At 37.5% G+C, this 12721-nt stretch overlaps 1 protein-coding gene across 3 annotated transcripts in view; it reads left to right on the top strand.

The window, feature by feature from the left end:
• The window catches only part of SNX2 (sorting nexin 2), a 35537-nt gene extending 23435 nt beyond the window's left edge, over window positions 1-12102 (top strand). For 2 of the 3 annotated variants that reach the window (XM_084779411.1, XM_084779412.1), the window contains exons 8-15: window positions 1866-1941; window positions 2619-2732; window positions 2987-3080; window positions 4890-5095; window positions 7146-7289; window positions 9080-9160; window positions 9259-9330; window positions 11638-12102. In XM_084779411.1, the coding sequence (XP_084635537.1) occupies window positions 1866-1941; window positions 2619-2732; window positions 2987-3080; window positions 4890-5095; window positions 7146-7289; window positions 9080-9160; window positions 9259-9330; window positions 11638-11688 (838 nt within the window). In that variant the 3' untranslated portion in view covers window positions 11689-12102. Of the gene's footprint in view, window positions 1-1865; window positions 1942-2618; window positions 2733-2986; window positions 3081-4889; window positions 5096-7145; window positions 7290-9079; window positions 9165-9258; window positions 9331-11637 lie in introns of all 3 variants that reach the window. The other variant, XR_014778753.1, reaches the window with a different exon arrangement.
• Window positions 12103-12721: the final 619 nt, after the last annotated feature.

Genomic DNA, 12721 nt, shown 5'->3' with positions numbered 1-12721 from the left:
ACTGGGTGGGTGCTGGGAACCAGACCTGGGTCCTCTCCAAGAACAACTGTTTATAATTACTAAGAGAAAAACTTATTCTTTTGGGGGAATGGGGTGGGGGGGGTGGTTCAAGACAGGGTTTCTCTGTGTAGCTGTGTTTTTGTTAGCACTGAATTTAAAGTAAGAGAAATTGTTTTTAACTCTATTTATCATAAGGATTTTATGCAGCTGTCTTTGTTTTATTTTGTCTACGCACACAAGTAGAAACTGGAAAGTCCAAATGATTCTTCTCAGTTCATTCTGCTTAAAGCAGATCTGAGTTGCTGCTGGCCACCTCTTAGGAGTATGATGCTGGCATGAACTTAAGTTGCCTTTTATGTTTTACTTTCTTTAGTGAATTTCCTGTTATTCTTTCTCTTCATATTTGTTTTTATATTACACTCTTTTTCTGTTTGTATGTTTCATTTCTTTTTTTCCCCCTCTTTGGGCCTTACTCTGCCCTCCCTGAGTTGTCATATGTTTATAAATGTTCATTGTTTAAAACCCTGTCCTTAATTTTAATGTTACAAAAGCCACAGTATCTCTTATTTACTTATCTACTTCCGTGTAGCCCTTAAGAAAAAGTTTTGTGGTACATGCCTGTAATCTCAGCACTCTGGAAGGCAGAGGCAGGTGGATCTCTGAGTTTGAGGTTAGGCTTGTCTACAAAGTGAGTTCTAGGACAGCCAAGGCTACACAGAGAAACCCTGTCTCGAAAGAAAGAAAGAAAGAAAGAAAGAAAGAAAGAAAGAAAGAAAGAAAGAAAGGTTAAATCTTGCCAAGCATGTTTAATGCCAGCACTCTGGAAGCTAAGATAGGCGGTTATCTGTGAGTTCAAGGCTAGCCTACTCTACAAATTGAACTCTAGGCTACATGGTGAGATTAAACAAAAAACAAAACAGTTGTCTTATAAGACTACTTACAGCATACATATAATACAAAATATAGTATGAAAAAATGATTCTTTTTCTTAAAAAAATATGTGTCCTGCGGAGATGGCTCAGTGGGTAAAGGGTCAGGCTAAGAAGCCTGACAACTTGGGAGTGATCCGAGTGGATTCCAAATCCACATGGTAGAAGGAGAAAACTGACTCCTGCAAGTTGTCTCCTTGTCTTCTGACCTTTCTAACATGTGCCCCCTGCCCCTTAAATGACTTTTTTGGTTTTGTTTGTTTGATTTTTGTTTTTTGATTTTTTTCTTTGTTTGGAGACAGGGTTACTCTGTGTAGCCTTGCCTGTCTTGGACTCATTTTATAGACCACGCTGGCCTCAAACTCACAGTGATCCACCTGCCTCTGCCTCCCAAGTGCTAAGATTAAAGGTGTGTACCACCATGCCTGGCTTAAATGATTAAAAAAAAAAGTATATGTATAACATATATCAAACCTTGATTATAGAATAGCCTTTTTCTTACTGCTTGAGGCTCAGAATCTGTAAAGTGTGCTTTGAAAATTAAAGAGTATAAGTAGTGGTAGGCATTTTATTTAGGCTTGAAATATAGAATGTTTCCTCCTCCTTCTTTCCTCTCTCTCTCTCTCTCCCTCCCTCCCTCTCCCCCCCTCCCTCCCTCCCTCCTTCCCTCCCTCCCTCTCTCTCTCTCTCCTCCCCCTCCCCCCCTCTGAGATAGGGTCTAGAGCAAGTCTGGCCTCATACTCCAGAGTCTCTGCCTCCCAAATTCTGGGATTAAAGTGTGCACTACCATACTCTGTTCAGTTGCGTAAATTATATAATTATACCGAGTGCAGACTAATAAGAGATAAGTTGAAGATACTTTTACCTAATTATTTTTATTCTTTTGTTGAAAGATTTAAAATGGTAAAATAGAATCAATTCAACTCTTACATATAGGTATCTTCAAAGAACAGTAAAGCATCCAACGCTGCTTCAGGATCCGGACTTGCGGCAGTTCTTGGAAAGCTCAGAGGTATTGCTACTTTAAATTGTCTCATCCATATTCATCATAACTAATACAAGATTAAACATTCCGTAAATAATTAGCTCAGTGGACACAGTAAAACCATGTTTGGGGATTTTTGGTTTTGTTTAACTGAATTATTGGCAAATGCCTTCTTTCAATTGATAGAGGACAATCAGTCCTTTTTGAAAATTTAAACTGGATTTAATCAAATGGATTAGAAATAATTTTTACTGGCACTGCCTTAATTGTTACTGCTTGAGATTAAAAGAAAAAACAACAAACTTTGCTTGAGTCTCAGAATTTTTCAGAGGCTCACAGCACAGCCCTCAGAGCAAGTGCCTCTGCTCACCAGCAGCATGTTTTCGCTGGTAGACAGGTGGCTGTGTTAGAGCTGGGCATTTAATGTATTTTGACAAACAGTGTTTGTTCTATCTAAATGTAAACGTGCAGAAGAAAAGCAAATGGAAAGTCTATTTTTTAAGTTTTCCTTTGAGAATGTACAAGTAGTGCATTTGAGAAATTAGATCTCACTGTTGAAATGTGCGAGGATGAAGAAAATACAGCCTCTTTTCTCTTTTCTTCTCTCTCTTCTCTTTATTTTGGGAGGGGGATCCCTTTTGTGCCCAGTTAAATCTCTAGGCTTTTAACCGGTTTGTTTGCCCTTATTTGTCATTCAATTCCAGCTGCCGAGAGCAGTTAATACCCAGGCTCTGAGTGGAGCAGGACTATTGAGGATGGTGAACAAGGCTGCCGACGCTGTCAACAAAATGACAATCAAGATGAATGAATCGGATGCAGTAAGAGCTGATTTTTCGACTTGAATAATGAAATGAATTAATGAGCCCAACAATTGCATTTTAAAGCTGTACAAGCAGAAAATAGGATATTAATTTGCTTATTGAGTTCAGTTCTCAGCTACATCAGTTGACCACCATGGTTATATATGGCTAATTTGCTGTTCTGAAACAAGAAAGGTAGCTTGCTATTGGTAACCTAATTTGCAATGGCTTGTTCATCCTAAATTAGCTCCATTTTTCATTTTTCTTCTTAGTGGTTTGAAGAAAAACAACAGCAATTTGAGAATCTTGACCAGCAACTTCGGAAACTTCATGCCAGTGTTGAAGCCTTGGTCTGTCATCGAAAAGGTTTGTTTGCCGTGTTAAAGTGAGTGATTGTGGAAAGGAGAAAACAATAGTTTCAGGGAACATTCTATGTTGCATGCAATGCACTTAGGGGCCTGAAGCAGCACTGCCGTGAGTTTGAAGGTAGCCTGGAGTATGTAGTGAGACTATCTCAAACCAGAAAAACAGTATTTTGTTTCAGTATTGTTTAAAAATTTCCACTGTATTTTGATCTAACTTCTAGTGTAAAATTAGAAAAATCAAGAGCTTATAAAACTATTTTAATTCAAATCTGAACCATGGTGGGGAGAATTAAAAATTGATATTTATAGATTTTCTTGAAAATATTTGTATTGTGTCTCTACTACTTGGAAAACTGAATTATTTTCCTCATGTTCTTATAGTATTTGGGGGCTTAGAGATGTCCCCTACTTGGTAGTGCTTGTCTAATGTAGAAGGCCTAGGCTTGGGCTCCAGCACCGTATAAACCAGGCAGTCAAGATTCAGGGCCATTCTCTATATGGAAAGTTCAGGGCCAGCCTGAACAAGGTTTGGGGGAGTAAAGAGTTCATAGATAGTTTGTATTGTAATTTTTTTTAATCTACAAAGTTTTGTGGTTGATGTTTGTTTCTTTGTTTAACTTTGAGGTGGAGGTATTTTTAGAATCCAACATTCTTCAAAATGATTTTCTAAGATACTATGTGACATAATGCTTAATACATTTCATTAAGATAGTATTAACAAAATGAATTACTTTTTTTTAAAGATAGGCTTTCTCTGTGTATCCTTGGCTGTCCTAGACTTGCTTTGTAGAGCAGGCCAGCCTGGAACTCAGAGAATGCATGCACTACCCCACCCGGCCTCGAGATACTATTTTATTATTTTATTTTATTTTTTATTTTTAAAGATTTATTTACTTATTATTTATACAGTATGCTGCCTGCATGTGTGCCTGTAAGGCAAGAAGAGGGCAACAGATCTCATAGATGAGTCTGAGCCACCATGTAGTTTCTGGGAATTGAACTTCAGGACAGCAGCCAATGCTCTTAACCTCTGAGCAACCTCTCCAGCCCCCGGGATATTATTTCCAATGACAAATATTTAAATGCCAAAGATTATAGTATGAATTAATTGTGATCTTTTTAAAAAGTATTATTCTTAAACCAGGAGTAGTGATGTACACCTTTAATCCTAGCACTTGTGAGGCAGAGGCAGGCATATCTCTGTGGTGAGTTCAAAGCCAGTCTGGTTTACAGAGTGAGTCCAGGACAGTAAGGGGTACACAGAGAAACCCTGTCTCTGTGAAAAACAAACAAAAACCCAAAAACATAAAACACAGAAAGTATTATTCCTAATTATATGTACTTGTGCCAGTGTGTGGGTTTTCAAACTTTGGTCCTTCAGGGTACTAGTACAAACCTCAGCTATCTCTCTAGCTCCATTAATTTCTATGTTCATTCTTCCTATGTTAGAAACATACTTACCTCTTTAACAGAATGCAGAAGAGAATAAATGAGCACTTTGGGGTGAAAAGGGGGCAGGCAGACTATTGAACTATTTAGACATAATACACCATCTGAAAATATAAGCTGCAATTCTGCTTTGGCGTGTTGGGGGGCTGTGCTGGGCTCAGATATGAACAGGCCCTTGCACATGCTGTATGAGTGCTCTGCAGCTGTTACTTACTCCTCGCCTCAGTGCTGCTCCTACTAGCATCTGTGCCCAAGGCATTTTATTGAGTGCTTCATATTAATTTAAAATAATTCTAGAGAGAATGAGTATGTTAAATTTTTATTAGCAAATACTAAATGCTTTTTTGTTTTTTAATTTCAGAACTTTCAGCCAACACAGCTGCCTTTGCTAAGAGTGCTGCCATGCTAGGTAATTCTGAGGACCACACTGCTCTTTCTAGAGCTTTATCTCAGCTCGCTGAGGTTGAGGAGAAGATAGACCAGTTACATCAAGAGCAAGCTTTTGCTGACTTTTACATGTTCTCAGAACTTCTTAGTGACTACATTCGTCTCATTGCTGCGGTGAAAGTAAGCCCTAGTCTACAGACTTCCTGCTTTTACTTAAACATTTGCTTTAGAAATAATTTAGACCAGACATGGAGCCAGCTGAGCAGCAGATACAGAAAGGTCCACGCCTGGGTCAGCCTGCTCTGTGCAGTAAGTTCTAGGCCAGTCAGGACTGCATAGCAGCACACAGAGACACACACTCATTGGGTTTTCTATTAGAACTTCAACATTTCTTTCTTTTCTTTTTTATAATTTATTTATTTTTATGTGCATTGCTGTGAGGGTGTCCGGTCCCTTGGAACTGGAGTTACAGACAGCTGTGAGCTGCCATGTGGGTTCTGGGAATCGAACCTGGGACCTTTGGAAGAGCAGACAATGTTCTTAACCACTGAGCCATCTTTCCAGCCCCCAGCATCATATCTTTTATTGTTGTTTTTGAGAGTATTGTGTGGCCAAGACTGGTTTGAACTCCTGATCCTTGTCTCAAAAAACAAACAAAAAGCAAAAAGGTCCCCTGAAACTGGAGTAGCAGACAGTTATGAGCTGCCATGTGGGAGTTGCGAACCAAACCCAGGTCCTTTGCAAAAACAGTAAATTCTCCTAAACCCGGAGCCATCGCTCTAACTCTTGTTTGTTTATTTGCTTGCTTGATTGTTTGATTGTTTTCTTTTGTTTGTTTTGAGTCAGGGGTTTTCTATGTAGTTCTAGCTTTTCTGGAACTCAGTGTGTAGATAGACCAGGCTAGCCTTAAACTCACAGATATCCTCCTGCCTCTGCCTCCCAAGTACTGCCATTGAAGGCGTGTAAAACTGCACCTGGCTTCTTCACTCTCTCTATTGAGTTTATTGAGGTAAGAGTAACACTTTACATGTATATGTAGAACTCCAAATCAAACCCAAGTCCTTGTCTGTCCACTACCACTGACCCACACCAGCCCTATGCCATGTCTCTCTCTCTTTTTCTTTGAATTATTAATTTTTTGCCTAGTTCCCTTTAAAAAAAATACCTGTTTCTAATAGCTACTTGATATTAACTGGCCTTCTGTTTTATTCCTGTCAAAATAATGTGAATGTGATCATGACTTGAATCTGGTAGTATTCGGAGGATTAACTTATACTTCAGAGGCACACTGTACAAAAGAGGAGCTTCCTAGACGCAAAGTCAGGCTTGGAATGAGTAAAATTTGTCTTTCTTTTCTTTCTTTTTTTCCTTCTTTTTTTTTTTTTTTTAATTTATTTATTTCATGTATATGAGTACACTGTCTTTATGCACACCAGAAGAGGGCATCAGATCACTCTATAGATGGTTGTGAGCCACTCTGTGGATGCTGGGAATTGAACCCAGGACCTCTGGAAGGGTAGCCAGTACTCATAACCGCTGAGCCATCTCTCCAGCCCAGTTTGTCTTTCTTTAGTCCCTGGTGCCTGATATTTTGTTTGTGTTTTGTTTTTCTAAGGTAGAGTTGAGGCCAAAGTGGCCATGAGCTCATGACTCTTGTTTCTGCCTCCCAGTTGGGTTTGCAGGCATGAACTACAACACCCAGCTAGTTACTGCTTCTTGATTACAATACTGTTTGTTTGTTTGTTTGTTTGTTTGTTTGTTCGTTTGTTTTTTCAAGACAGGTTTTCTCTGTGTAGCCCTGGCTGTCCGGGAACTCTGTAGACCAGGCTGGCCTAGAACTCACAGAGATCCGCCTGCCTCTTCCTCCCAAGTGCTGGGATTACAGACAGACATGCACTACCACACCCTGATGTCCATTTGATGTTTTCAATTTCTGTTTTTCCAACATTTGAATCTGCTTTGTATGTTGTTTAGTAGAAGAACTAATGTACATCTGCATTTTTCATTAAGTACCTTTTTTTAGACTATGCAACTCTTTTACATCTTATTGCAAGCCACATTTAAAATCCTAAAAGTTAGTGAAATTGCTGTTGACATGCATATTTTTATTGTCTCCATATGCTAGAATAACATTTAAATGCTTGGCTTTATATATTTCACTATTATCATACTTACATTGTAATGAGAGTATTCTACAGTGTTGCTTGATAGCTATGCTATCCACTTACAGGGTGTGTTTGACCATCGGATGAAGTGCTGGCAGAAATGGGAAGATGCTCAAATTACTTTGCTCAAAAAGCGTGAAACTGAGGCAAAAATGATGGTTGCTAATAAACCAGATAAAATTCAACAAGCTAAAAATGAAATAAGAGAGGTAATAATACTTTATTTCTTTACTCATATTTTTCATGTCATTCATATATGCATACTTTTTCATCTTTTTTTCTGACTCACTCAGCACATAGCTATTTCTCCATATTTTTATGAATTATGTGAGTTAGTTAGAAGTATTTAACATTGTTATTATCATTAAAATCTGCAGGGCCCTTTGTGACCTCACATGACTATGGAATGAGTAAAGAAGCATGCAAGGAGGAAATCTAAAATGAACTTTTGTCTTTGCACTTTTCTTTCCAAGTGGTTTTGATTTCAGATGGTTACTCCTTTTGTATCTAAAAATGGTGTTATAGGTAGACCTACCCACATTTAGTTCTCTGGGCAATATTATCCCCCATATATATGTATTATATATGGTGTTTTAATAGATTTATATAAGTTTATTATAATTTATACACTTTTTTTGCCATGCTTCAATAAGGAAATTGAAGAGGTAGGACAACCTTTATATTACTACAAATAAATACACCTGCTCTTTGCAGCGTATGGACCAGCATTTTGGTTACATAGTGGGAAATACCATTTCATTGCTTAAATCTTTATTTTAGCTGCTTCATTGGTCACAAGTCACATTTTGTTGTTGCCATACTGAATTTAAGTAGACCATAAATAGTTCCACTTAAAAAAAATCTAGACATTTTGTTGAAGTATTTCAATGAACTTATCAATGATGATAAACATATATTATTGGAATTAATATAGTTGGCATATTTTGAAATGTGTAACAATTGAACTGCAGTCTTTTCATTTATTTGTTAGTGAGCTTTATACTCAAAATCCCTCCAGCTGTATCTAATGGACATTAGCAAGGTGGTCCTTTAACATGTTGCTTTTAAGATGGGATCTAGCTAGGCTGGGCGTGGTGGCACACGCCTTTAATCCCAGCACTTGGGAGGCAGAGGCAGGCAGATCGCTGTGAGTACAAGGCCAACCTGGTCTACAAAGCAAGTCTAGGACAGCTAAAATAACACAAAGAAACTTTGTCTCGGAAAAAAAAAAAAAAAAGAAAGAAAGAAAGAAAACTGGGATCTAACCATGTTATCTTAGGTCACCCTGGGATTCACAATCCTGCACCCTCTTTCTCAATGTTGGAATTAGAGGCTAGAGCTACTATGCCTGGCATAACATTATAGTTCATTCAATATTGAAATAGTCTAATATTAAGTAAATATAGAAATGAATTATTAATGGAATTTAACCTGATACGTATTTCTACTACTAGAAAGTGAACTACACTGTGTGTGTGTGTGTGTGTGTGTGTGTGTGTGTGTATGGGGTGTACATGTAGGTAGATGTGTGTGGGCATATGTGTATGTGCATGGACATGTGTGGGCATGCATATGGAGGCCAAAGTTTCATGTTGGGGGTCTTCCTCTCTCACTTTTTACATTGTGTATTGAGTCAGTGTTTCACACAAACCCGGAGCTTGCTGATTTGACTTGTCTAGGTAGCCAGCTTTTCCCAGGGATCTTCTTTCTCTGCCCGCAGGGTGCCAGGATCACAGGCAAACCGTCATGCCCACTCAGCATCTACACGGGTGCTGGAGATTTAATTCTGATCATCATGTTTGCACAGCAAGTGCTTTACCTACAGAATTGTGTACTTAACTTCTAGATACACCACTGAATTTTGTTAGATTGAGTTTTCCAGCATTGAGCTTTCTTGGACCTTTTAGCCATTTTGGTTAAGTTAGATGAGTAATCAAGACAGTACAGTATTTTTTTCCAGCAAAAATCAGCATATTTTTCTCTTGTTTGTTTTCCTTAGTGGGAGGCGAAAGTACAACAAGGAGAGAGAGATTTTGAGCAGATCTCTAAAACAATTCGGAAAGAAGTGGGAAGATTTGAGGCATGTATCAGTGTTCAGTACTTTGCTTAATTTTGCTACAGCTGTGGTTAAATTAAATTTCCTACTAATGTCCTTTTTAATGTATTGTACTTTAACAGAAAGAACGAGTGAAAGATTTTAAAACTGTTATCATCAAGTACTTGGAATCATTAGTACAAACACAGCAACAGGTAAGTTCATTTTCCTTATAGCTTCTAGAGTTTCTTGAAGAGCCATTTTGAAGATGATTAATAATAGGCCTTTATGCTAAAGGAAAAATTAAAAGTCAACTAAAGAAAGCTAGGACAAAAAGAAGAAAATGCTAAAGTAACTAGCAACTATCTTTAGTCTGTTTGCCTGCACAGAATAATACACAGAGATTAACTATTACCAATATTAGGCCATAAGAAAGTCCCAGAGGAGGGCTAGAGAGATGCAGACCAGTGGTTCAGAGTACTTCCTGCTCTTACAGAGAGCCCAGGTTCAGTTCCCAGCACCCGTATAGCAGTTCACATCCAGTTCCAATGGATCTAACATGTGCTTCTGGTGTTCTGGAGCACCAGATGTACATGTGGTGCACATATATTCATAGATAAAGCACCCATATGCATGAAATCAGATAAATCTTTAAAAATATATCACAAAGAGAGCTGGAGAGATGGCTCAGAGGTTAAGGGCACTTCCTGCTCTTCCAGAGGTCCTGAGTTCAATTCCCAGCAACCACATGGTAGCTCACAGCCATCTATAATGTGATCTGATGCCCTCTTCTGGCGTGCAGGTATACTGAAAGTATAATAAATAAATAAATCTTTTTTTAAAAAAAAATCGCGTAGACAGCTTTCCCCTTATCTTTGTTCTCCTTACATTCTGTTTTGGATGTGGTCTCTGTATATAACCCAGGGTAGCCTGGAAATTGCCTTTCTTGTGCCTCAGCCTGTAGTGCTGAGGTTGTAGAAATGCACCATGGCCCCTGGCGTTACAGTCCTGGTTTCCTTTCCACGCCAGACAGACTGGTGGAGTAAGTGCTCCTGGTACTTCCACAACAGATACTTAGACTGAAAACTAATTTTTTTTTTAACTAATTTTTTAAAGCTTTTTTTCTTTGTAGTATTTTGATAATTTTGTTTTATTTGGGCTATTTGGTGCTTGAATGCTACAACTGGTACTCGTTTTCTTGTGAACTTTCATGATACATAAAAAAGTCCATAAAAATAGAGTTTTACATAATAAATCAAATGACTTAGTGTCTTTAATAGAAATATTTCTCCTAGTTTTAAAATGTGCAGAAATAGAAACTTGTCTGTATAATATATTTTGTCTTCAAATTCAAGCCAGGCACAGTGGTGAAGGCCTGTGACTGAAACACTTAGGAAGCAGAGGCAGGATGGTCCTGTATCCGAGAGGCCAGCCTGGTCTGGGTAGTAAAGTTTCAGGCCAACCAGGACTACATAATATAATTTTCAAGTGAGTTAAAAAAGTTATATATTTTTTTAATGGAACTGTTGGGCAGTGGTGGACACATCTTTAATCCCAGCACCCCGGAGGCAGAGGCAGGCAGATCTCTGAGTTCAAAGCTAGCCTGGTCTACAAAATAACTTCTAGGACACCCAGGGCTACACAGAGAAACCCTGTCTTAAAAAAAAAACAAAAACAAAAGACTTAAGTCTGATAAAATTGTTTCCAAAGATATTTTATTTTAACTTTTTAGTATGCAGTCAATGTATTACCTGGGTGACCCAGAGAGTGGCAGCTAGTTTTTTGAGTTCCTGTTTTCCTTCCTTACTCAATATTGGCTTTCCCCCTCTATTCTAGTCCTCTCAGCCAGCAATAATATAAAATGAATATCCTAGAAATTTAGGGAATATTATTGCTTTATGTTGGACATGGTCATTATAATTAGGTAAATTTAGGGCTTTTAACTATTTAATAACAGTATGTTTTATGTATAAATTTGACTATATCTAAGAAGTATAAAGAACAGATTTTTAAAATCATGTTGTTTATAGCAGAATCTGTAATTAGCTAGGAGCAGTGTTTAAATAGGTTATATATTAATTCTGTTGATAAGACATCTGGTGGGGAAATGATCCATTTAAGAACCATATGTAGCCAGGTGTGGTGATGAACACCTACAATCCAGTGCAGTGAAGCACAGGCAGAAGGACTGCCACAGAACCAGGACCAGACAGGCCCGTGCAGGAGGGAGAGCCTCTCTGAAAAATCCATTGAAAAACGAAACCGAAGCCACACACAGTCTAGGTGTGGTCCTGCAAGCATAATCCCAGCACTTCGTGGCTGAGGCATCATGAAACCTGAAACTTAAGGCCAGCCTTCTTCAAACAGATAAAAACAGATGATCACCATAAATACATATAATTATATATATGGATTTTTTAAAAGATTAAATTTGGTTTAGCTGCTATATATACTTTAAAAAATAATATATGCATTAAAATGGTAAAAATGTAACGAAAATATCTTTTTATTATCACCCACAGCTGATAAAGTACTGGGAGGCATTCCTACCTGAAGCCAAAGCCATTGCCTAGCGATAACGTTATCCCTGTTAAGGAGACATTGGATTCCTCAGTGAGATCATCTAGAAACCATCTAAATAAACAACTATATATTTTATGAATTACATGTGGGTTTTTTATAAATAAAAACATATGCGCAGACATTTTATTACAAGCTGCATGTCCTGACCCTCTTTGAATTAAGTGGACTGTGGCATGACATTCTGCAATATTTTGCTGAATTGAACACTATCGTGTCTTAAATACTTGCACTAAAAAGTGCACTGCAAGGCCAGAAAATTTTACAGTCTTCTTTCTGTATTGTTCTATAGTATGTTTACCCTCATTATAAAGCAAATTAGCAATGCATTAATTAATGTTCACTTATACATTCCTGTACAGAAATTATGATTTTGTGATCATAGTAATAAAATATTACTTGTGAAATATTAGTAATAAATTATTTGAGTATGTAAACATGTTAGGGATCTTTTTTTAATCAGAAGAAATACTTCTAAATGTATATAGTTAATACTAAGATTCCTTAAATGTTTTCATTGAAATGCCAAATTCTTACATTGAATAACTAAATGAAGTTTATAAATTATCTTACAAAACAACCATAAATCAGGGAACAATTATTTTAGTCATTTTAGGTAAAAAAGAGAATATTTTAAATGACCAATTTAATAGTTAGAAGAGATTGCACATGTAGTCATGCTTGTAATCTCAACACTTGGGAGGCTGAACTAAGAAGTCACTGCAAGTTCAAGGCCAGTCTGGGCGAGAGAGTCAAAACAAAGAATGGTGTTAGTGTTTCAGTTATATGTGATGTGTCATTTTTTTTCTTTATGTGTTTTAGCTCATCTTGTTGTCTTCAAAAGTTTTATTGTTGCCTCTGTTTCTATTTCAAACTAAAAGTTGGCCATCTATAGTCATGGTTGACAAGGAATTGGTACCATGTTAAAATACCATGGTTTGATAAGAAGCAAAGGACAACAAAAACGAATTTGTAGGAAAATGAAATGTACTGCAACCATATTACCCTTCTTATGGGCCCTAGTTA

Source organism: Acomys minous (assembly GCF_964271855.1).
Source record: "Acomys minous genome assembly, chromosome: 4".
In the NCBI taxonomy this organism is placed as follows: domain Eukaryota; kingdom Metazoa; phylum Chordata; class Mammalia; order Rodentia; family Muridae; genus Acomys; species Acomys minous.
Note: the sequence above shows the minus strand (reverse complement) of the source record. Positions and strands in the feature narration are given on the sequence as shown.